Source organism: Anas acuta, chromosome 19, assembly GCF_963932015.1.
Source record: "Anas acuta chromosome 19, bAnaAcu1.1, whole genome shotgun sequence".
NCBI lineage: Eukaryota > Metazoa > Chordata > Aves > Anseriformes > Anatidae > Anas > Anas acuta.
The window spans coordinates 7,878,122-7,900,984 of NC_088997.1; the positions used below are offsets into that span (position 1 = coordinate 7,878,122).

Below are 22,863 nucleotides of genomic sequence, written 5' to 3' on the forward strand. Positions count from 1 at the left end.
CTACTGCACTTTAAGCAGCCCCCAGCTCCTTGGGGAGCTTTCGTCCCGCAGCCCTGGCAGGCAGCACTGCGAGGCAGAGGTGTGCCTGGCTGGGGACAGCAGGCCTCCAAGGGTGAGATACCCACGTGGAAATCCGTACTGCTTCAGGAGCTTCTTCTTGGAGAGGACTTTCATAGCCTGGAGGAAGAGGAAAAAGCAGTGTTAAAACCAGCTGGGAGCCCCAGCGCTCAGTGCTGTGAGACCAGGGCTGGCTCAGCTCTGCCCTCGGCTCAGGGCAGGAGGCTCCTGGTTAGAGACGGCCACCACGGGCACACCCTGCCACAGGCCTTCCTAAAGGCACTGCTGCTCACTTCGTTTGTCTTTTTCCCATGGAAAAAATAACTGGGCTTGATTTATTTTAAATTGGACCCAAGAAAATGAGCCTGATTTCTACACTCTCGGCCACAGCTTAAGGGAAGGGGTGAGCTCCTCTAGCAGAGCTTTACAGAACTGGCTTTTGGATGGTGCGATGGCCGTGCTGCAGGTCAGAGCAGCTCCGTCCCCTCAGAGGGGTGATTACTCCCGTTAATTAAGCATCCAAACCTCTCATTCCCAGCGGGGTGAGCCCTGTGAGATACAATTAGCTAAGGACTCCCACGGGACACGGTCAAATTCCAAGGACTTGTGCACGAATGCCATGGGGGCAGGCTGCCCACGCTGCCTGTATTTAATGCACGCAGCAAGGGCAGGTCAGCGAGACGTTCTGGGGAGCTCCCTGGAGCTGCTCTTGCTGCCCTGGCCACCGGGGTCTTGTCTGCCCTCTGGCAACGGAGTTCAGAGAAACAAGAACCCGAAGACGCAGTTTGCTGCAGGAAGCTCCGGGCTGCACCACGCTGTGGGGAATCCAGCCCCAGGAGCTGAACCAACGCCCGGCTTTGGCTGCATCAGCCCTGGGGCAGGCTCTGGGAAGGGGGGAAGGAAGCATAAGGGACAGAGAGGGACACTAACGATGACACAAATTGCTTTTGTGGCCAGAAACGGAGGGCACAAGAGCTCTGGACGTGCTCACACCACCTCCAAAGCCTGGGTAGCTGCCACCACGTGAGCAGGGCTGGCTCGGAGGAGGACCTGTCCCCTGCACTTCCAGACAGAAACAAACCTGGTCGTGCTGCAGGCCAGAGGCACTGAACTGTCAGAGGAGCAGAGATGAGCGCACACGGCAGAGGAGCTTCACTAATTACAGCAGGAGCTGGTGGGATGAGGCTTCCCCGCTAATTGTGGCTGCACGGAAGGGGCAGGCACGGGGCTGCTCGGCAAACCGCCCCTCTGGGCTCCCAGCCTCAAAGTGCCAGCGACATTTCCACTCGCAGGCAGAGCTAATTACTCAGCTGATGCCTTCCTGATCAAGAATCAGCTCAGAGCCAGGCCGAGGGATGTTCCCTTCGCACTGGTAAGCATTGCTTTGGCTTCCTCAGGAAAACAGGGAGCCTCAGAGACTTCCCTACACGTGCCCTGTGCCCACTTTCCATCTGAGTGCCACACGGACACAGCCCATGGCACTGCCCTCCGAGAGGCAGCAGGAACCCTGTGCCCTTCTCTACGTGCCTTTATTAGCTCAGGCTCCTGCTCTCCCTCCTAGCACCCCGCAGCTTGAAGCTCACAAGAGAGATGCTGTGTGGGTAAAGAAAAGCCTAAACCAGACAGCCTCAGCTGCCAGGCCCCCAAAATCTGGCTCCCCCTTTAACCCTGGGTGATCCAGCTCCTTGCTACTGGAGGGCACGGGCTGTGAGAGTGAGCCAGAAATGATTTCCCTGGCAGGTATGTGAGAGGGTGAGGAAGGCAGGAGCTGTGCCTTCCCGTCCTCCCCGTCCCAGCTCTCCGGGGACTGGCAGGGTTCAAGGCTTGCTTCTGGCCACTCTTCCTCGGCAGTAGCACTTCGTTCAGCTCTCTGGGCTCATCAGCCTGGGAGGAACACGTCCCCAGCATCACCACTCGGTAGGAAAGAGCCTTCGATGCAAAGGTTGGGAGGTGGAGGCAGGAAGAGCACACGACCACATAAATCTTGTTTCTTAGGAAACCGGATTAAAAGAGGAAAAAAATGGAAACTCCCTGACAACCTCCCATGCTATTGCTTTTGTCCAGAACCAGTGTAACAAATGTCCATCATAACCACTCTGCTCTGCAAGCTGATTTAGAGATTGGAAAGAGGAAGGAGCCATGACCTGAGGCATGGCAGAATCAAATTCCATCAGCACAATGACTCCGAACTCCCTCTCCGCCTGGACACATTTGCCTTTGCTTTTTATTTGCTGCTCTTTCGCAGAGCTTGGCTTTTTTTTTTTTTTTGGCCTTTTTTCCCCTACTCACTGTCAAAGCATCTCCTGCAAACTGTGACACCGAAACCTTTCCAGCTGTGACGAGCTCCTTGGCAGAGCCTTGCAGGTGCTGCTGTGACTCCTTCGCACTCCCCAGCAGCCAGAATCCAGTGCCGTGGTGGGGGCTCTGCTCCAGGAGCCAGCTCTGCCACTCAGGGGTCTCCTCCTCAAAGGGGGCAGCGGTCACATACCCAGTGCTGGCTGCTCCATTTCCCCAGCTGTGTTCCCTGCATCCGCTGGTGTAAATCAGCAGCTTCCCAGCAGCTCCTGGAAGCACTTTCTCATGGTTAACGGAAGGTCAGACAGCCCACAGGATAAATGCAGCCCATCTATGTTTTTCCCAGATGTGGCAATGGGAGTTTTTCCTAGTTCTAGGCCAGACCCAAAACACATTAAAGCAAGAGAAATCTTTCCACTCACTTCGTCAGGAGCTAAATTCAATCCGTGATACCTCCAAGTTCTGCATTTAAGCAAAGAACTAGCAAAGGGCCCTGCACCTCAGCACAGATCGGGTTGTCACGCTCTGAATTACACCCCAGAATCATTTATTCAGCTTTAAAGTTTGGCTCCTTTTTATCTCAGCACGCTTGCTTGGAAAATAAAGCAGGCAGCAGCGTCCTGGCCTCGTGCCACGTGAATCAACCAGTGGGGCTGCTGACCAAATGCCAGCCGAGGCCTGATCTCCTCTCGTTAGCTGTTACTGCCTTCCAGCACTGCCCCAGCTGAAAGATGGGCACACACACGAAATTCAGGCGTCAGCATCGCAGCCTGTCCCCTGCAGGGCAGCCGTCTGCCCTCTCCCCTCCCTTTTGCTTACGTGCACAGCAACGAAATGCAGGTGGCTGCAGGTCCCTGCTGCAGGCTGCCCCAGCCCCTGCCTCGACCCCACAAGAAGAGGGTTGGGGTGGATCACCGGGCACATCCCTGCGGTGCTGGGCTGGGCAGCGAGGCTGAGACAGAAGCATCCTGACACAGGAGGCACTGCGGCTGCAGTAGCTTTGGAGTGTGTGTCGAGATTAGAAGAAGAAATGGAGATTAAGCAGGGATTAACTAACACACGTCAGGCTAGTCTGGACGCAGGCTTTCACTTTTGGCTTTGATTTGAGCAGCTCCATCTACATCCCCGGCGTTAACCAGCATCCAAACCACGGGGAGAGGCAGCACCCACGCTCCCCTCCTGCAGTGGGAGGGCTGCCCTGCCCCTCTCAGCAGCACTGCGACTCCCACCACCAAAAGTCGATGCCAAAACGCACAGGTCACGATTTTCGAAGAAAAAAAGGTGATCACAGCAATAAAGGGGATGTGATGTGCTGCTCTGTGCTGCTGACCCTGGGCAGGCTGAGGGCGCAGACAGAAGCAGGGCAAAGCTGTGTCGCTCCAGGCACCAGAGGGAGCAGTGGGAGGGCAGCAGAGGAAGGGAGCTGGTGGAAACAGCAGCGCTCCAGGGCGCTGGGTGAGTCAGCCTGGAAGGCACCGGGGATGGAAAGAATCACAGAGCCATACAACTGCGCTTCCTCTGCTGGGCCAGCTTCAGGGCACCCCTTCCAGATTTTTGTCTCATCTCTTCCATCCCTCGTTTCACGGTGTTCCTCCTGCAGTGTCACGCCTGATGCTAGCACAGAAGGGCTACAGACAGGCACGCAACTGCCCCCCAGGAGCAGTGGGGAGGCATCCTGCAAGGGGGTAAGACCCCGCAGAGCCAGGCACTGCTCAGCATCGTTCTGCTGAACCCTCCGGTGTCCTCAGGAGACAGGCGAGCTCACTGCGGGCTGAGCCTCTGACACACAGCAGGTGCTGCACCCCACCGCCCACACACACCTCTGCTTCCAGGTGACCTGCTTCACAGCCAGAAATGTCAGCACAGCTCAGCAGCACGCTTCTGCAGCCTGCCTCCGAGGTCCCTGCGTGTTGCATAACGCAGCCCACCCCGTTTTCCTCTCACCACGCGTGCGTGCAGGCAGGTGCGCAGCCAGCAGCACATTGCTCGGTGCCTCACGGGGAGGTTTGGTGCCTTGCGTGCTACCCAGATGAGAAATGCATCTGCTAAAGGCAGCACAAGGGGGATGCAGCTCCCAGGGGTGCAACAGGGAATGAGGAGCAGCGGCGGCAGCAGCAGTGAGCAAAGCAGAGAGACACTCACGTAGTACTTGTCATCGTTCTCGTTGTAGGCCAGCTTTACGACACCGTAGGAGCCCTAGAAATAAACACAAGTGGCACCGTCAGCTCAGCACCTTGCCTCCTTGCTGCTCGAGGCTGGCACAGCACCACCTGGCACGTTGTGGCAGCCCTGGTGGCACCACGGGCACTTGCTGAGGATCAGTAATGCCCGGAGGACGAGGGGTGTGCTAGCTCATCGCCTCCTGCCCGTCTCAAGTCAAAAACAGGGAGGGAGGAGATCGAATCATTTCAGCTGATGATTTCTGGTGCAAGTTTGGAAACTTTGCCTGGACAGCTTTCCGGCACAAGTCCATTTTCAGCAGGAGACTGTGGCAAGGTCTCACCCCGACAGCTGCCCGTAGGATAAAGCAGTGGCACAACCACCACAGCCCTCACAACACCTCTCCTGACTTCACGGAGCGCTGGGACGAAGGTCCAGGCCCCACGGGAGGTGGACAAACCGCCCAGCTGATCCAGGCCAGCAGGTCCAGCAGGGCCCTGCTAACCTCGGGGTGCAGGGAAGGGGGCAGGAGCACGCCTGCTGCTGGGGGAACACCTCGCACTCCTTCAGTCAGGCTGAAGGAGTCTGGGGTCTTCAGGGGTCTGAGCTGCTCACCAGCCCGAACCTCCAAATAACTTTGGAGGAATCTCTTCTGAGCCCTTCTGCGTCTTTGAAGCAGGGACTACAACTAAACCAGCAGCTCGTTCACAGAATTAAAAACTTAAACCAGTCCTGGCGAGGACCAAACACCTGCCCTGATTTTTTTTATTTTTGTTTTCCCCCTTGTTGGGCTGTATTTATGCATCACAAGCACTTAGTGTCACATTCGGTAAGCAAATCCCTTGGAAGAAAGCCAACTTAACCACCTCCAGAGGGAAGGAAAACAAATGCAGGTTCAGAGGAAGTGGTTCCACTTCGACCTTGAACAAAACTTGCTGGAACCAACAAGGCAAACAGACAAACATAAAAGCCCCAAAGAAAACAAACGCGGGTTTCCGAAGGCCCAGCCCCAGGTAAGATCCCTGGGGCTGGCGCAGACTTCCCACCCGTACCTATGTGTGCATGCAGGTCCCCGCGAGAAGCAGGCTCCAGGCACGTACCTTGCCGATTTCACTCTGCAGCTTGTACTGGTTTAACTGCATGCAGTCCTGCGGATCAAAAGGAGAAGAAAATTAGGGTATCGGTAAAAGAAAATGACAGAGTTGGATTCGGTACCAAGCAGAGGCAGCGTGCTGAACAATGGAAGACTGAGGCTCACTCCAACCGTTCCCCATTCCGCTACCAGCACGGCTGAGGACAGAGCTGCCAAGGCTGAGCTCCAGCTGCTGGGAGCAGCACCTCCGGCAGCACCTCAGCCCCAAGGCACCAGTGCTGCGCCAAGCTCAGCCCCACAAACCCTGGCCCTTTACAGTCCCCGACCACATCCGACAGCAGCTTTTATACCACGGGGACAGAGACCCGGCACAGCCTGGCTGCACACGGAGGGCCCAGGTGAATCGGGGGCTGCTCTTTGAGGGAAAAACGCAGTCACGCTCCTCTGCAACGCAACTCAAGAACAACAGATTGCCCTCAGCCGACAGTACTGAAATAAAAGCACCCCAAAGCAGGCCTGGTCTCGGTTTGCAAGGCACCAAGCTCCACAGCTCCAGGAGCTGACGGGTGGTGGATGCAGGCTGATGGCCTTGGCAGGGCTGTAATTAATGCACTGCCAAAAATTGATGCACGTGCTAAATCCACGGCTCCCTTTAGCACTGCACTACCTAAAGGAAGATGCTTTTTTGTCCACCGAGGTAGCGAGAGCTCTGCAGCTTTGTTGCGCCTGGGGCTGACCCCTCCGTCCTCATTAAGTACAAGACAGAAATCAGGCTTTGTGCTGGTGCTGGGTGAGCCCTTGCAGCTCTCTGCTGCACGACGCTGCGGCAGCTGAGACATGAATGAGTTAATAAGCACCACCAGCAGGGAGATCAGCCATGGGCTAATCCCTACGCTGAAGACAAGGTGCCAACCACCTCCTGCGCCACAGAGCTCAGCCCACCGGGTGCTGAGGAGTCAGCCCAGGCCAGGAGCTTGCTCTGTGTCTGCTCGGCTCCATCTATTTCCTTCAAGAATCTCCTCCTGCTACCCGCTTGTCGGCAGCCGGGGTGTGCCTTGGCACCGTTTAGCTGAGCCCACGGGGCTGTATTCTGTGGATACAACCAAAGCCCTGACACACACGTTGGTAATAAAGGCTCAATTTCCCCTGCCTTCCCTGGCTCTGAAGGTCAGGCTGCCCTTTCAGCAGCTCGTAGCGGAAGGAGATGTTGAGGAACAGAATTATTTACGGCACCGCCACACTGCTGTGGGTTTGTCGGCCTCGCAGAAAAACAAGAAAAGAAACCATGTGAAATCCATCGCGCCCTGGCAGAGCTCCTCCTAAAATTCAGGTGAGATCCCATTCTGCTGGAGCCCAAGCACCTGTATTTCCACAAGCCTGCCCCACACAGGGCACACAGCAGCACGGAGCCCACAGCCGGGGCACCGGGCACTGAGGAGCGGGGCCCAGGGGGTGCAGAGGTGTCGCCCTTCATCCCCCGGAGCACCACCAAGCCCCGTCCCTCAGGAGAGGGGAAATCAGGTGCTGCAGGCTCACCCTTTTGCAAACGTTTCGCCAAGACGTGGGGACGCTGCAGAGGTTTTTGCCTTGGTCCTGAGTTACCCCAGAACTCAGCAAGGGGACAGCCCTAAGTGCCACGGAGGGAAGGAAGGGGAGAGTTTCCGAGCGGTGTGCGGGGTGTGTGCTGCTTTGGGCCACGCTGCCCCAGTGTGTTTAGAAACCACAGCTCTCTGGGACTGCCAAGCATTAAAGCAGGCTGGCAACCCACTCCTAGCCCCCACGCCTGGCACCTTGTGCACAGACCGGTTGCTCAGACCTTTTGTAAGCCTCAAGATACCCCTGGAGCCTACAGCAGCAGCATCGGGACAGCAGCAGAGGTGCCAGGCACCCCCAGCACACCTCAGACGGGGCAGATGGCCCAGCCCCGTGCCCTCCACCACCACCACCCCGCTCTGTTGTGGGTGCAGCAGGCAGCAATTGGGGCATTTCCCCCCCGCGAAGCACAAAGCACTTCCAGAGCAAGCCATCATCACAGTGAAGGAGAATGAAGAACCGGGGAAATGATGACTTTCTAAGCTTGCAAGCAGCGCCTTGTCAGGAATACAGGCAGTGATTTAAATCTTCATCTTGTTTCCAGCGAAGGAAGTTTTTTTTCCACCGCCCTGACAGGGAGAAAGAGCCAGCAGTGAGTAATGGAGCCACAGCAGTGCATTAACTCCACCGCTAGCAAAGCTTATAAAATCTTTCCAAAGGCAAAACCCAATCCATCAGAACTTGAAGCAGCAAGAGGGGAGACCAGCAGAAGACAAGGCGCAAAGCACAACGCCACCGAGACGTGAGGAGCAGGAATTTTAGGGGCCTGCAGCACCCCGGGTAGGGACACACAGGGGACAGCTGCCCCAGGCAGCAAATTCACCTCTTGGCCTGGGGCTGTGCTTGGTGCTGGGATGATTTTCACCTTCTAAGCAGGAGCAGTTTCTGGTGACGGCTCCCAGCCTGCTTGCCCCGTGCTCAGCCTCATCCAAGGGCAGGCTGCTGGCAGGGCACGGCTCTGCAGCACGGCCCCGAGCTCTGCAGCAATCCCCACTGGACTCACAGCTGCTGCCAGGCTCTGGGCACTTGGAGCTCCACTCAGCAAAACCCAAACCACATTACAGCTGCTTTTTACCTTTTTTTTCCTTCCTTCTTGCAGGAAGCCCATAGCTGACAGCTCTGGTGACTCCTGCCACGTGTCACTGCGGACTGGCAGCGTTGTTACTGGTGTTTGGGCTCCTGCAGGGAGCAGGACAGCTGTATGATGCCTTCATCAGACACCAACTCCTACCTCTGGGCCAAGTGCTCCTAGAGAGAACATTGTACGGCCCTGCTGATTGCATCACGGCCCTGTAACTGCACCCGCTGACAGCTACAAAAAGAGTGAACAAAATTAAATTTTAATGAAGGCTGTGGGTGAATTAGTGCGCGGTGCCCACCTCGGCGTGCAGGAATTGTTCCACCTTAAAAGCAAGGTGCCCCCTTCGTTAGCGTCCAAGGTATTGCTCAGGAGAAGGAGGGGAGGTCAAAGCTACAGAGAAGACAAAAATCAATGACAAAGTCACAAAGCAAGGTAAAGGCCAGAGTTTGGGCCTAATCCATGAATCCGCTGTTGCCAGCGCTGTGACAAACCCCAAGAAAGAGAACTGAGCCTTCGCTGCTCAAGTGTGGGGGGGGGGAGTGGGAAGGAAGAGGCAGGGCTAATGCCCTAAGGAAGGCATCTTCAGAAATGGTTAGGCTGGCTGCACATACAGGTACCGGGAAAAAGTCTGTCCTTAAAGGAAGCCGAATTCGAGTCGCCGTGTTCCATCAAGACACGCTTTAGAGAGAAACATGGGAAGGAAAACTGGGAACTACGAGCCGCTAATGATGACAATACGGCTTTAAAATCATCCCGGCTGGAGGGGGAAGTGAAAGCAGTCCTAAAACCAGACCAGGTGAAAACACAAGCCAGACGGGGGCACTGGGGGCAGCAACCAAGACAAATCAGAAAGCTGCTAAGGGACAGAGCAGGATGCACGGGGAGCCCGGCATCCATGGAGGTGGGACAGGCAGGTTTGAAACGTGCCCCAAAAGAAACGCAGGGGCTGTGCAGGCAGCACGATGCCAAAGCTCAGCACCAGGCTGGGCTCAGCCTCCTGGCAGCTGAGCCTCCCCAGCCCCTGTGAGCCCAGCGGGACAGAGGCAGCCCCGCCGCAGCTCTGCCTTCGGGCTTTCTCCTCCTCTCCACCCTACACCCTTAAGACCGAGCTTTAGGTAAATTGGAAATGTAACTTTTAAATAAAGGTTAATTAGTCCTAGGAAAAGCAATTAGCAGCGTCCGGGGGGGATTCTCCTTTGAAGGAAGGTTCCCCGAGTGCCTTCATCTTTTTGAGAGAACCGCAGCTTGAGCCCCGCAGCCAGACCTCTGCGAGAAACGAGGCCGGGGACTCTTGGGGCTGCACAGGGAGGCCAGCCGTGCCGAAACCCTGGCCCCACGGCTGCCCCAGCCTCTCGAGGGGTCATCTGGGTGCCCAGCAAGGAAATCACAACCTGGTGGAGAAAACCTGGCTGCTCCCGGGACTTGAGGGAAGGCCTGGGTGAGTCAGCCAAGCAGGCAGCAGGCCCACGAAAAAAAAATGTGGAAAGGCAAGGGAAGGAAGGATGGGGCAGTGATTTATGTTCTGTGCCTCTGGGGCGAGTTGTGGACTTGGAGTGTAGGAAAATTCCCTTTTTGTGCTCTGCGCTCCTGCTTGAGGACACGGGGCTACCGGCACAGCGGGGAGCTGCAGGAGGAGCTGCTGAGCCCCGGCACAGACACCGCCGGGCTGCCAGGGCTGGGAGAACCATGCCAGGCTGCCAGGATGGATCCAGGGGAGAGAAGGAAACGTGTGAGAGAGAGGACAGAGAGCTCAGCAGAAACTGGAGGAGGATAAAGCAACTGACAGTGTAGGCAGGTCTGGGGAGAAAGTCTGAAAAAAGACATTTCTAGCTCTGGCTGGCTGCTCACCAAATGGAAGTTCTCTCAGCTGCCTCAGAAGGTTGGTTTGGGATGGCCAAATAAAATAGCAGCACTGCACCTTCCAACACACGCTCCCAGCAGGCAGAATCCGCTCCAGGTGGGCCATGCTCTGTCAGACGGGGTGATGGGGTCGTAGGGGGACCTTCAAGATCCCGTAGGGCTGTATGATCTCGTTTGCAGGCTCTCTCCTTTTCCTGGGACACAGGAGGGCCGGGCTCATCCGAGCCGTGAAGCCAAAGGTGCGTTTTGCAGCCCCGTGGAAAGGCTGCGATGCTCTTCTGCCACGCTGCCAGCAGCACACCTGGGCAGAGGCAGCACGGGCCGGCGACCTAAATTCTGGGCCCTGTGCTTGAGCTGTGCAGAGAGATGTGCCTTTAATAGCTTCAGCCGACTGACTGTGCCACAGCTAAAGGCAGAGCTGCTCCCTCGGTGGAGCGAAACACGGAGGAGAAAAGCAAGGAAAAATCCTGCCGGCCTCACAGGCACTCCCCGCAGGAGCAGGGGGCTGGGGGGACCTTCAGGGGATGAGCCACGGAGCCTACGAGGGGAGGGAACCAAGCAGGGAAGCTGCCTCACACCCCATGCTGTGAAAATTGCAGCTCCATTTTCAGAGAGCTGGGGCAGATTGGGTTAATTAACGCACAGCCCCGCTGCCGGGACAGCAGGATGAGTTCTGTCCCTTGCCGAGTTCCTACGGCAGCTGCAGGCTCGTCGGCAGCGGCTGCAAGAAATGAGCAGCTGCCAACACCTCGTCCCGGGGCAATTAGCTAATTGGTGGCTCTGCTCGGCGGAGCGTGAGCTGTCTGTACCAGGCAACAAGCCCTGGGCCTGCTTCAAGCCCACCAGCCCCGACACGAGCAGCCCCCTGAGGTTGGGGCTGGCAGCAGGGGACGGGGACAGAGCCCACTTTGGCTCCAGAAGCTGGGAGCCACCGGGAAGGCTGCTCTGAGTGCAAGGACAAAGTAGGCACCCAAAGGGCCCTGTGCAGCTGGGAGATGGACTGGGGTACCAACGGGGTGCTTGCCTCGAGCCAGGTGAGCAAAGGGGTCACCGGCAGGGAGGGCAGCGGCAATGTGGGGACAGGCGAGGTGTCAGCGACCTGCCAGCCGCCCTCCTCACTGGGGGTCTGCGCAGCAAAACCATCAAGGGATGGCACAGTCACGGTGTGCTTAGCAGCAGCTGCTGTTGTTACTCACCGCAGGGTTATTTTATTCCCCATAGGGCAGAAAGCCCCAGCGCTTTGTCCCCAGTGGCTCTCACAAGCTCTGCTCCATCTCCTGGCTCTGCTTGTTCCTCCCAGCTCATGAGCGAGGCTCCGCTCACGGCTCGCAACCAAGGCACCAAATAAATGCATGGAGCAACCTAAAATCTGCTCCTTGTTTCTCTTCCGAATTCCTGCTGCATCTCGGCCAGCCGTGCAGCTCGTGTTTGGACTGCCAGGGCCCCCCCAGCCCCAGAACAGGCACCGAGCTCTCAGCAGCACCTGGCGGGTGGCACAGCGGCTGCTGGAGCTGGGCTGCACGCAGGCTGGGTGCTGCTCTTGCAGGCACAAATTTCATGCTTATTTTTCACTAGTGAGTGGTCAGCCTCAGACTTCTGAACCTTCTAACTAAGTGTGCATCTTCCCAGTCCTCTTGCTGTTTCTCACAGGGCACAGATCCCAGCCCCACAAGCTGCTCCTGAGGGCCCTGCTGGGGGAGCGAGTGCCACCTCGCACCGCTCTTGCCCAGCCTCCCCTCCGCCCGCTGCTACAGCGCTCCCCGTTGGCAGGAGTGATGGCTTCTGACAAGCACGGCACTGCTGAGCATCTCCCCTGCACTGGAGCGAGGCTCCAAATAGTCACAGCAAAGTGACCTTTAAAAGCAGAGCTGCCTGACTGCTGGGGGATGCAGGCTCCGCACCCGCATTTCTAACCGAGCATCCCCGTCCCAAGGCAGCAATGATTGCTCCCTGAGATGTGAATGCTGTGCAAGGAGATGGAGAATTTTCAATTTCCTTTCATCCTGGAGCGTGCTAGACTCGCCCTGGACTGCAGATACTTGGAAGCAGATCTCGGACAAGCCCCGCTGCCAGCACAGCCAAGCACCGCAGCAGGGGAGCTCCAGCACAGCGCTCACGGCCGCTCCCAGGAGCTGGCTCCTCGCCCTCCCGTCCCTTTTATTAAAGCTCAGGGCTGTCGTCAGAGGAGCTGCAATCTCTGCAGCTCATCTCAGGCAGAAATCCACTCCCCAGCCATCACCCACCTCCCAGCTACCGTGACTTGCAAACGTTCCCAGGGGACAGTGGCCGATTTGCTGGTGCACAGCACTGTCCTCTCAGATGCACGGGGAAAACACCTGCCTGCAGGAAGGAAGCACTAAGCCACCTGTGTTAGGCTCCAGGTTTCAATTCCAGTGATTTTGGCTGCTGAGGACACAGGGCAGGACCCACAGTGGGATTTAGGCATCACAGGGGGGGCATCGCAGCACCCACGAGCACTGCAGTGGTGTGGCAGCACCCTAGAGCAACGCTGGCCACCAGGCTGCCCATTCCCTATGTAAAAAATCCTCCCAACTGGTACGACTTCACATTTTTGCTTCAAGTAATGCCCATTTTCTCCAGTTCTATCACCCCTGAGTTCCCAAGGAAGCCGTGCTGAAGTTTCAGTTCCATCTGCAGGACAGGGCCAGGAGGGGCCGCAGCCAGCACAGCAACCCCTCAGAAGGACGGGGCCACGGCCCGCAGCTGCCTCTGCTCTTACAAAGCCATGCGAACGCTTCCAGACAAGAGCAAATCCTGACAGGAGCAGGAAACACCAGTGCATTTAAGCTCTTTATAAAATTAAATCAGGCACTCAATAATGGCAAAACATAATAGGAGATACATAATCTCCAGAAGCTTAAATCCATAAAATACCAGCGGCAAAGCTGCCTTGACTGATAAACCCCCAAAGGGCGCGCGCTGCAGGGACACAAAGCAAATCCGTTTGGCCACAGCCCTTTCTCTGAGCAGCCTCCCGGGGCTCCTGCACACTACTGCTACACAGCAGGGGGCCCGGCCCCCTCACACCGGGGGTCCCAGCCCCACGAGGGCTGAAGAAGCCACGTGTGAGGTGTGGGGATGGATGTAAAGGTGTCCAGTGATTTCAAGCGAGCATAATCCCTGCTTTCAGGGATTTTTTCCCCTTAGAATAAAGGCTGCTCTCAGATTTCCTGCTTCAAAAGACTACAGGCTGCCGTGAGCAGTTACAGCTTCCCCCAGCAGCAGTTAGGGGCAGAACACGCAACGTGCCTACCTCGGCATCCGAGATGGAGACGCGGTTGGACTCGATCGTTGGTCTCCTCATTATCCGCGGTGACGGCCCCGTGGCGTAAGCACCGAAACCCGGGGAGTTGCTTGATGCCATATAACCTCCCGATGATCTTTCCTGGAGAGACAGCTTCCTGCTGGAGAGGACAGGTCTGGCCAGAGGTCTCTTGGAACCGTGCCTCCAGTGAGCATCGTCCGGCCGTTGGGAGGGCAGGAACTCCTTCGCGCCCACGTCAGCGCTGACTCCGTTTCTCTGGATGTCTTTCATGTTTTCAGCGAAGACCGTGTCGTTTTCTTCGCTGTTGTCCTCACCGTTTTGGTTACTTCTATCCGGGCTAACGGCCACAGCGATGGCTGCGACGCGCTCTGCCAGCTCCAGCTGCGTGTCCGGGCAGTGCGTGCCCGTGCCCCTGGTCGGGGAGTCCCCCATCGCCGGGCCTGGCTCAGGCAGCGCTGCGCAGAGCGGTGACGGCAGCGCTCACCGGCAGCATGCGGCACGAGGAGCAGCTCCACAGGGCACCTGGAAGGAAGCACAGAGAGGTAACGGTGCTAATGGTGCTCAGCAGACACAGCCGAGGCAGCCCCCGGCTCCTTCCCCCAGCGGGGCAGGCGAGGTGTGAGCGGTGTCACCCAGGAGAGGCAGGGCCGAGCACTGCGCTGCCTGCAGGAATTTCCACGAGCGATAAGGCTGAGATTTTATCTGTGTGACACACAGACAGAGAGAACTTCTGCAGCTCCAGCGGGGCAGCCCGCGTTTACAGTAAGGGGAAGTGCGGCTTCTCCCCAGCCAAGGGGAAAGGGTCAGCCTGATGGCCTCTTCAGTTCTTACTTACAGGGGACAAGAGCTGCTGGTACGTGGCCAAAGGCAGCACGCAGCACACCCAGTCCACAGCCATGTAGGGCTCCCCAGCAGGCTCCGTTGCCCTGCATGGCCCCACGGTGTCACAGAGCTGCCTGGAAGCCAAGCCACGGCCACCGACTCGCTCCCCAGCAGCCAGTTCCCCTGTGCAGCTTCCTACCAGCCAAGGTGGGATTTAAAAGCGGGTCTGTGGGTCTGGGGTCTGCTCTGGCCCCCGTGGCTGCAGCCTATGTGCAAACACCCTGCAGTTTCAGTGCTCACCGTACATAAAAGCTGCACGGAGCTGCAGCTCACCAGAGCTTTGTGCTCGTCAGCACGTGGGCTCTGTCCTGGCCTTTGGAAGAGGCCTGCAACCTCTGGTTTGTGTCCATAAATACCCACACAGGGCAGGGAACACTCACAGGGCCCTGCTTTCACGCTGGCCACGCTCAGTTTACTCAGGGAAGGGGAGGCCAGGCGAGTTCAGGAGGCTGCAGGCAGCCACCAGGCTGGGAACACCGGTGGGCTCCCCAGGCAGGGGCAGGGAGCAGAGGTCGAGCCCAGCCTGGAGCTGCCCAGCGACGCTCGGGTGAACATCTCCCGCTGGGTGCTGCTGCAGGGAACGACCTCTGAGTGCCCTGCAGACACACAGCAGCCAAACTCCAGCAAATCTTCCATAGCAATACAGAAACTGGAGGACAATTTGGATGACAGGCATAACCCTGGGTTGCATGCCAACCACGCCATGCACCGAGTGCCACAGGGAGGAAAAATCCACCCCCGACACGTTCTTTCTTCCCCACAGGCCCGCTGCTCACCTCCCTCCTCCCCGTCTCCATCCCGGAATAATCTTCCCCCCTTCTCCTGTCTTTTCTGCAGCATGTTTGAAACAAATTGACAGGAACGTCAGTCACTCGGAGCAGTAATGAAACGGTGAAATCAGCTTTAAAAGCTTCTATTAAAACTATATTTAAACCCTTCAATCCCCGAGCACAAATCCTTTCAGAGCAGGAGGCGGGCAGCGGGGGGTGGCAGCAGCAGCAGGGGAAGGGGCGCTGGGCTCCAGCAGCCCCCAACCCCACAGAAACACCAGCGTGCCAGCCCCTTTGCAAGACCTCCCCTCTCCTCTCCAGCCTACCCCCACTCCAGGTTCCCCCACAGCCCCCGTTCCCAGCCCCATGCCCCCTAACTTGTCCTTATCACCAGGCTGCTCCAGAGCCAGCTGCAGCCCCGAGCTGGCTCAGCACCGATCCCGTCCTTCAAAACGCACCCGTGTGAAACCTGCCGTGCTCTGCTGCCAGCTCTGCACTTGGAGAACTTCTGGCCTGACGCAGGGCCAGCAGGTCAGGGCAAATGGCCAGCCTGCAGCTGCCCCACTGCCTCCCAAGCCGCCTTCCTTGTGCTCCACCTGCAGGGCTGGGCTGTGTCGCCCCCATCCCTTCTGGTCACTCCCCAGGCAAACATCTGTAACTGGGGACCAGGGAAGCACCAAGCGAGGGTGCAGTGCACAGCTCACCTGCTGGCCTCCCAAAGCTTCAGAGTGAATCCTCGGGTAATTCCCAGCTTCACACCAACCCCATAACCAGTCCACCAGCTCAAACCAAACAGATCCATCCAGCATCGCAGCACGACACAGCACTGCTGGAAGTATTCTGCAAGAAATCCAGCAAGACTTCGAGAGAGCAATTGTTCATCTGTACAGTTGGGCTTGGTTCGGATCCTACTGGTTTGAAGGATTCCTTTTCACAGCTAAATCCTCCAGCAGGCTATCAGAAAAGAACGGGTTGTGAGCGAGCAGATCAGTCACACCCAGAGCAGCCTCGCCGAGCAGGATGCCCTGGACAAAAGGCAATCACTTCTCCCAAACAGCGACCTGCTGCCGCAGAGCTGGGCACCGTGCTCCAGACAGGAACTGAAGCTGCAAACAAGCTTATATGAGCAGAATTAATTCACTTACACATACCTTATTTACTGGGTCTCCCTCCAGCTATTCCTCTCCTGCAGGCAGACAGCCGCCTCGCCGGTGTTTTCCGCAGTGTATTTATCAAGCGGCTGCACGTTTCCCTCATAGGCACCGAGCAGAGCACGGCAGAAACCACGCTTTTAGAGGGAATCTGATTCTGGAGAAATGTCTCTGTATTGTACGTGGGAGCAGGAGATGAGCAAACGTAATTAATTTTGCTGCTCCATAACGTATTTCCAAGCACTGTCTGAAAAAGGAGAGGTGGTAGAGCTGGTTTGCTGCTTGGTGTTTCCATTTGGCTAACGGGAAACGTTCTCACAGGAGGGATGGGAAGGTTACAGGGCCCTGGGATCGGCATCTGCAGCTTCATTTCCTGATTTTGCTACAGGCTGCCCAGGAAAATGACTTGAGAGCTTCACGTGCCACAGTTCCCAGGCTCAGAGGAACAACGCCGCGCTCAGCCCGCCCTGTCCCGCTTCCCCTTTCTGTCCCTGAGCACACACTCGCCCCGTGCAGTAGAAGAGAGCACCGGGATCCAGACCTGCAGTTTGCAGGGGAAGCAGCCAGGCAGCAATCCTGCCCCTGCTCAGAGCCAGAGACCCCCTCAGGTGCCCGCAGTGCCCTCCCCAACAGCCTGGGGACCGGAGGCACAGCGTGGGGCACGTCACCCCGCAGCACTGCTTGGAGGCCGACCCCATTTGGTGCCTCTTGACTATGCAAGACCCAGAGGCAAAAGAGAGGTCCCAAAGAGCACGGAGGGCTGTGTCTGCTCCTTTGGTATGCAGCAGCAAGGTCAGGGGGCAGGGCAAGTTTTTCAGCCAGCCACGTACTGGGATGACCTGCAGACGGGATGCCACCTCCAGCACCAGCACCCTTCAGGGCTGTCCCCCAGCCCTAGGCATGCCCAGCCCTCCCCTGCCTCACCTGCTGCTTGGTTAGGTTTCCTCCCGATGTTCAGCACAGCACGGATTAATTATCTGCTCTGCTGCTGTCAGCCAGCACCAGAAACTCCCTTTAAGGAGAGAAGCGGCGAGTCTGAGGCTGGGCAGCCAAGCCCTGAAGTGCTCCTCAGATGACATTTTTGAAATATTAGGTCAGCGAGTCCCTTTCAGAGCCCGGGCTGTCTCTCCACACCAAACACCGCAGCCTACGGCTATTTCCATCCCAGAGTGTCTCCTGAGCTCCCCTTTCTGCAGCCGGGTCTGCAGGACTTTGGGCACTCCTGACACAAGGGAGATGCACGTGCATCACCCCAATGCCAACAACCTCGTACATGCACCCAAATCCCAACCAACCTGCCCAGACATCTGCAGGATGTAGGAGCTGATGGGGGATTTGTCTCTCATGCACCAGGACAACAGCAGAGCTGCCACGAGCCCCATGTGAGACACCAAGAACCAGGGGGGTTGTTTCTTGTACCTGCAAAGCCAAAAAGAGAGCACGACCCTGCAGAGATATCAGGGCAGCCGGACAGCAGAGCAGCCCACGTACCTGGCAAAAGGGTAACCTGCTTCAGGTACAGGCCCCTGACTAAAACCAGGAGAAATTCCCACAAACCAAACACTAAATGGGAGCGCAGTGTTTGTGCTTTACGCACACGCCATCCATGTGCTTTTCAAGGCCCTCGTTGCAGAGCCCAGCCATGTCTTGCTGAGAATCACTCCATCCTGCTCTGATCATTCACGGCTTTTTTCCTCTCCCCAGTCCTTGGCAGTGAGCCTGGCTGTTGTGCCACAGCTGAAAATTAGATCATAAAAGAGAGGCCCTTTGATTGCTCCTGTGAAGCTCCTAGCACAGCTTTAAAAGCAACCACTGAATGACAAGAAACGGCATTTCTGCGATTCCAGCTCGTGTGAGACACTTGAAAAGCAGGGCTCAGGCTCCTGCCCCTGCCCCATTTCCTGAATGACAACAAACATCTCCCGGCCGCTTTTCTTTACCTGGGAAATGTGCCATTTCTGCCTCCTTTTGCTTAGTGTCTACGTGCCTTAGCAAGGCAGGGAGGTTGAAAAGGCATTTTAGGGCTAGTCCAGTCCCCGAGCCACAAAGGACAAGCACCCTGAGGACACATTATTCCATCCTTGTCCTCCTCTTCCTTACTGTCCCCTGGGTGACGAAGCCAGCTCTGTGCTTTCCCGGTCCTGGGGCAAGGCATGCATGCAGAGGTGAGACGGCGGGGTTGAGCTCAGCAGCGGGCTCCTGATATCATCATATAAAAAAAAAAGATTAAGTCTTTACACCATGGAGGGTGTTATTCCAACTCTGGAGTAACTGCTGGCACACTGAGCTGTGTTTTGGAGCTGCCTGGATGCTGAACCAAACCCTCCAGCCCACGGCAGGAGCGCTAACAAGCACCCTGCGCACGGCGCGCTGAGCTCAGGGAGCTTCACAAAAGCTTCCCCGACCACATTCTACCTCCTCGCCCCACGTTCTAATTATACGATTCAATACATTTGCATAATCAGATGCAATTAGACTAATTGCACATGTAAGCAATAATCAACCAAAAATTACTCCGAAGGAAAAAGTTTCTGCTTCAGGAAATTCCCGTGGCAAGGCCGCCCTGAGGACTGGCGGCTCCACCTGGCAGTGATGCTCAGCACATGGACACAGCCACTGAGCGCCCCGGGTAAGGGGGTAAAACACCAGCCCTTCACTCCACGGGGTGCCTTTGGGGTGTGTTAGTTTGCAAGTTACAGCCCAAAAGGCACAAGGGGAATGGCCAGTGGGAGGCACGGAGCCCACACAGCATCACTGCGAGCAAAATGTGTGCAAGAAATGATTCCCCTCACCCCTACCATACCTGGGAGCCGGCACAGCCCCAGCACAGCCCAGCAGCACCTCTGCTGCTGACCTCAGATTAAAACAAATCCCGCTTGCCCTTGGGACAAGAGACAAAAGCCTTGCAGGGTGAGGCCCGGCCGCTGTATGGGACTGACATTAGCCCCAGACACTGCAGACGGGAGGATGGAGGAGGTTGGTGTGAGATGAGAGCACTGAGCCTGGTCGTGCTGCCTGACCATGCCACGTGGGATCTTTTGCCCTACCTCCACGAGACCCTATGGGCAGTAATAGGGAGGAGTTGGGCTTGGTGACAGGCACACAGCTGAAGAACACGTACATCACTCACGGTTTGGTATCCGAAGAGTAAGAAAGGAGAGCCTGGCTTCAAAGCTGCTCGTTCTTGCTCCTGTCTGGCACTATCCCGACTGACCTGGACCTCAGAACCTGCACCCCAAACCTCCTCTTCCAAAAGCCATCAGGAGTGCAGGAAATACCCCAAACACGACTTATAGCTTGCACAGGCAAAGCTGAGCCCCATAACCCCTAGGAAAAAAGCCTTCTGGCCAGCACCACTAAAAGCTCATCCTGCTACAGCCTGAGCACCGTGTCCTCGCAGCACGGGGGCTGCCTGCAGGGTCGGGGCACGATCTGTACACCAAGGGAGAGGTTCCAGAGGCAAAGCTGAGCAGGGAGGAGGAGAAGTGGCCCGGTTACTGGCACCTGCTGAGCTGAGAGGCAGCGCGAGTCCCTGGAGAGGGGGCAGCCGTGGCAGGGAGCACAGCTTGCTGGGGGTGGCACTGAAACAGCCGGCAAGGGGGTGCTTCAAAAAACATCCGAGAACGTCAGAGTACACGAAGTTTGTGAGGGCTGGATTGTTTTAAGGGTATTAATGAGCAGGGCAGCAGCCAGACCCAATCGATTCACAAGCAAAATAACCACCTCAGAGTCAGGAGTCTAATATTTAGGGTCTTCATTGCTTTTCAAATGTCTGTGCCATGTGAAGGTAAATGGCAGAGCAAAAAGCTGCCTGATGGAAAGGGATTTGTCTCAGATGAGCCACCTGCTGCCGCATCCGTAATGATACCTGGGAACTGGCACAGAGAAGGCGCAGCGATGAGCAAACTGAAACCAAGAACTCAAGGGGAGCCGAAAGGCGTGCCGGTCCTCGCCTCCACGGGCACATCTAACCCCGTCACCTCCTGCAGCACGGAGAGAAAGGGAGGAGGAGAATAAGGGAGAGACAGAACGGAAGGCACAAGGCACGGTGCTGAGCGAGGCAGCACACCAACAGCTCCGCAGGGGCAGACAACAGCGGGCATCCGCCCCCTGCTTCTAGCATGAGGTCTGGATTTCACTCCTGAGGAGCTGAGCTGTCAGGAAGGGCTTCGGGAACTGGGGGGCCTCCAGCCAGGCAACCAGCTCCCTTGCTCTAAAAAGGGACCCTGAAGAATGGCAAGCCAGCATAGGCTGAGGTCTGGGACCGTTCCCTGCTGGGGCTGTGTGCTGGCCAGCACGAGCAGGAGCCCACGGCGCTGTGCAGGAGGTGTTGGTTTGCACAGGTGAAAGCACAGAGCAGGAGCCACAGGCACCACACACTGCGCCTGGCTGTGCCCACCTTCTGCTGACCGTCAGGAAGAGCCTTCCTGCTCCCCTTCCAAGGCAAATTTGTTCAAGGATTTTACTGTTGCACAGTGAACAGCATTTGTTTTTCTTTTTAAATGGAGTTTTCTGTATCGCAGCTTGTGCCCGTTGCCTCCTGTCTATTCCTTGGGCGCTGCAGAGGTGAATCTGGCTCTGGCCTCTTTCCTGTCTCCTCCCGTCAGGCTCGTACACACAAAGCCTTCCCAAGGCACACGGAGCTCCCAGACTCCAGCCCCAAAGCAGAAGCGATCCCTGTCCCCTGGGCTGTGCACCAGGGCAGCAGGTTCCCCCGAAATAAAGATTTCCCCTGCCAAGGGGAAAGGCACGGGTCCTCCTGCCAGGCCTGAGGTTGCTTTTCCCAGTGAGCTGTCAAATCTGGCTAAATTTCCTTTTGGAGAAGGGATGTGTAAACAGGTGGTTGTGCAAGCAAAGTAACCAAGGTAGCTCGTTTGCCTCCGGGCTTTTCTCTCACCTCAATGGAGACCAAGGAAGAGGAGCACAGGTCCTTCAGAGTGCCGGTGGGGCTGGGGCTTCTCCTGCCTGCTGCCAGCAGTCCCCACACCTGCTGGCACCTCAGGTCTGAGCGTTCCTCCTCTGCCCGAATGGACTGAAAAGCTGCAGAGGGAAGCAGCAGGGAGGCAAACACGCCGCCCTCCTCCTGCAGGTACGAGTTTACAGAAGTCTTGGTCAGGAAACAGGTTGCGTGGCATTGCTGTCAGCTCTCCGCATCGCGCCTGCTCGGGTTACAGGCAGAGGGGTTCCCAACACTGCTCCCAGCTCACCTGCACGCTGCTGAAGTAAAGAAACAGGGAGGAGGGAAGCAGCAACCCATGGTCGTGCAGACACACTTTTTTTCCAACAGCAGTGTCTCTGCACGCTGGCACCGAGCCTGCACGCTTCCAGGCTGCTGCTTTCCTCCCCTCTCCAATTTATTTGCCTCACCAGCATTTTTTCTCAGGCTCCTGCCTTGCCTCCTCCCCAGCAGCCCCGTCCCGTCCCAGCTGCTGGTTTCCTCTGCTCCTGAGGTGCTGGCAGAGCTCAGATCCCCGGTGCTGCACAATATGGGAGGGTTTAATGGGATGAAAGCAAATCGCTGCGGAACAAGGCTGGGGTAGTTTAGGAACAGCAAAGTGGGACTGGGGAAGATGTACACAAACACAGCTCGGCAGCACAAACCTTCGGCAGCCTCAGATCTCCCAGCACAGACAGCTGCTGAAGTCAGTGCTGTCTGAGGAGCATCCACACTAAACGGAACAAGCCGCCAGACAGAACAAGCTCACATTTAGACATGTTGGGCTTAGAGGTTTATCTCCCTCCCAGATAAGGAAAAAGCTTTCAGCTGCCTGTGAGAGATGCGGAGGTATTGCAGGGGCTATATCTAAGTCGCTCAGTTCCGTGAAAGGCCGCAGTGAGAAGTCTCTCCAGCATTTTAAAAACATTAATTTCCAGCGGTTGCAGGATTGCCAGTCTCCGATAAAAACATCCAGCACAGAGCACAGCAGGCTTCCTGCTTCCCAGCGGTTCAAATATGAGTGCAGCTTTCCATTCAAGGTGATCTCTGCAAAGAGTTTTAATCAGGGAAATAATCCCAGCACCCATCTCTAAGCGCCCACGTGCTGAAGGTCTGCAGTGTGCCCCCAGACGAGAGGTGAGTCGGGGGAGAGCTACACGGAGCGAGACAAAAGCAGCGGCAGCTATAAGACAAATGGACTTCAAATTCAAACCCAGAGCTCAAATTATTTGCTGGATTTCCACATGAGTAACTCCTACCTTTTGATAATCCTCACATCTTGAGAAACCCCAGCACGGCCTCAGTGAACCTGCATGAGGCCAAGGGCAGAAGCGGGGAGGCTCCCTGCAAACAGGCTCCAGGGATGAGAGAGAGCGGACAGCCACTGGCTGTCCCCCTGGCTTGGAGATCTGAAGGGTAGCAGGTTTCCCAACTCCTTTGAAGCCTTAAGCTTTAGCTCTCTAAGCCAAAATGCACTTTCAAAGCCCCAAGGTCAATGACTGGAGATTATCCAGCGAGGCACTAGGCAAAAGCTGCGGCACAAAGCTGTTCTCCTCAGCCCCTGTAATGCTATTGCAGAAGTTCGGGCGCTTGTCAGAGCAGAAAAAGGCCTCGCAGCCTACCCGAGACATTCTCCAGGTGCAGCTTTACCTGGAAAAACACGTGAAAACACCACCCTGGGGCTCCCGCTTTGCACTCC

At 56.7% G+C, this 22,863-nt stretch overlaps 1 protein-coding gene across 9 annotated transcripts in view; it reads right to left on the reverse strand.

Annotated features, from left to right (window-relative positions):
• Positions 1-22,863, reverse strand: part of CAMKK1 (calcium/calmodulin dependent protein kinase kinase 1) — an 85,944-nt gene that overhangs the window by 37,858 nt on the left and 25,223 nt on the right. For 6 of the 9 annotated variants that reach the window (XM_068655811.1, XM_068655812.1, XM_068655813.1 and 3 more), the window contains 4 exons: positions 13,414-13,947; positions 5,613-5,660; positions 4,495-4,548; positions 126-177 (listed from right to left, as the gene is read on the reverse strand). In XM_068655811.1, the coding sequence (XP_068511912.1) occupies positions 126-177; positions 4,495-4,548; positions 5,613-5,660; positions 13,414-13,857 (598 nt within the window). In that variant the 5' untranslated portion in view covers positions 13,858-13,947. Of the gene's footprint in view, positions 1-125; positions 178-4,494; positions 4,549-5,612; positions 5,661-13,413; positions 13,948-15,083; positions 15,139-15,781; positions 16,078-16,228; positions 16,604-22,863 lie in introns of those variants that run through there. The other 3 variants (XM_068655816.1, XM_068655814.1, XM_068655818.1) reach the window with 3 other exon arrangements.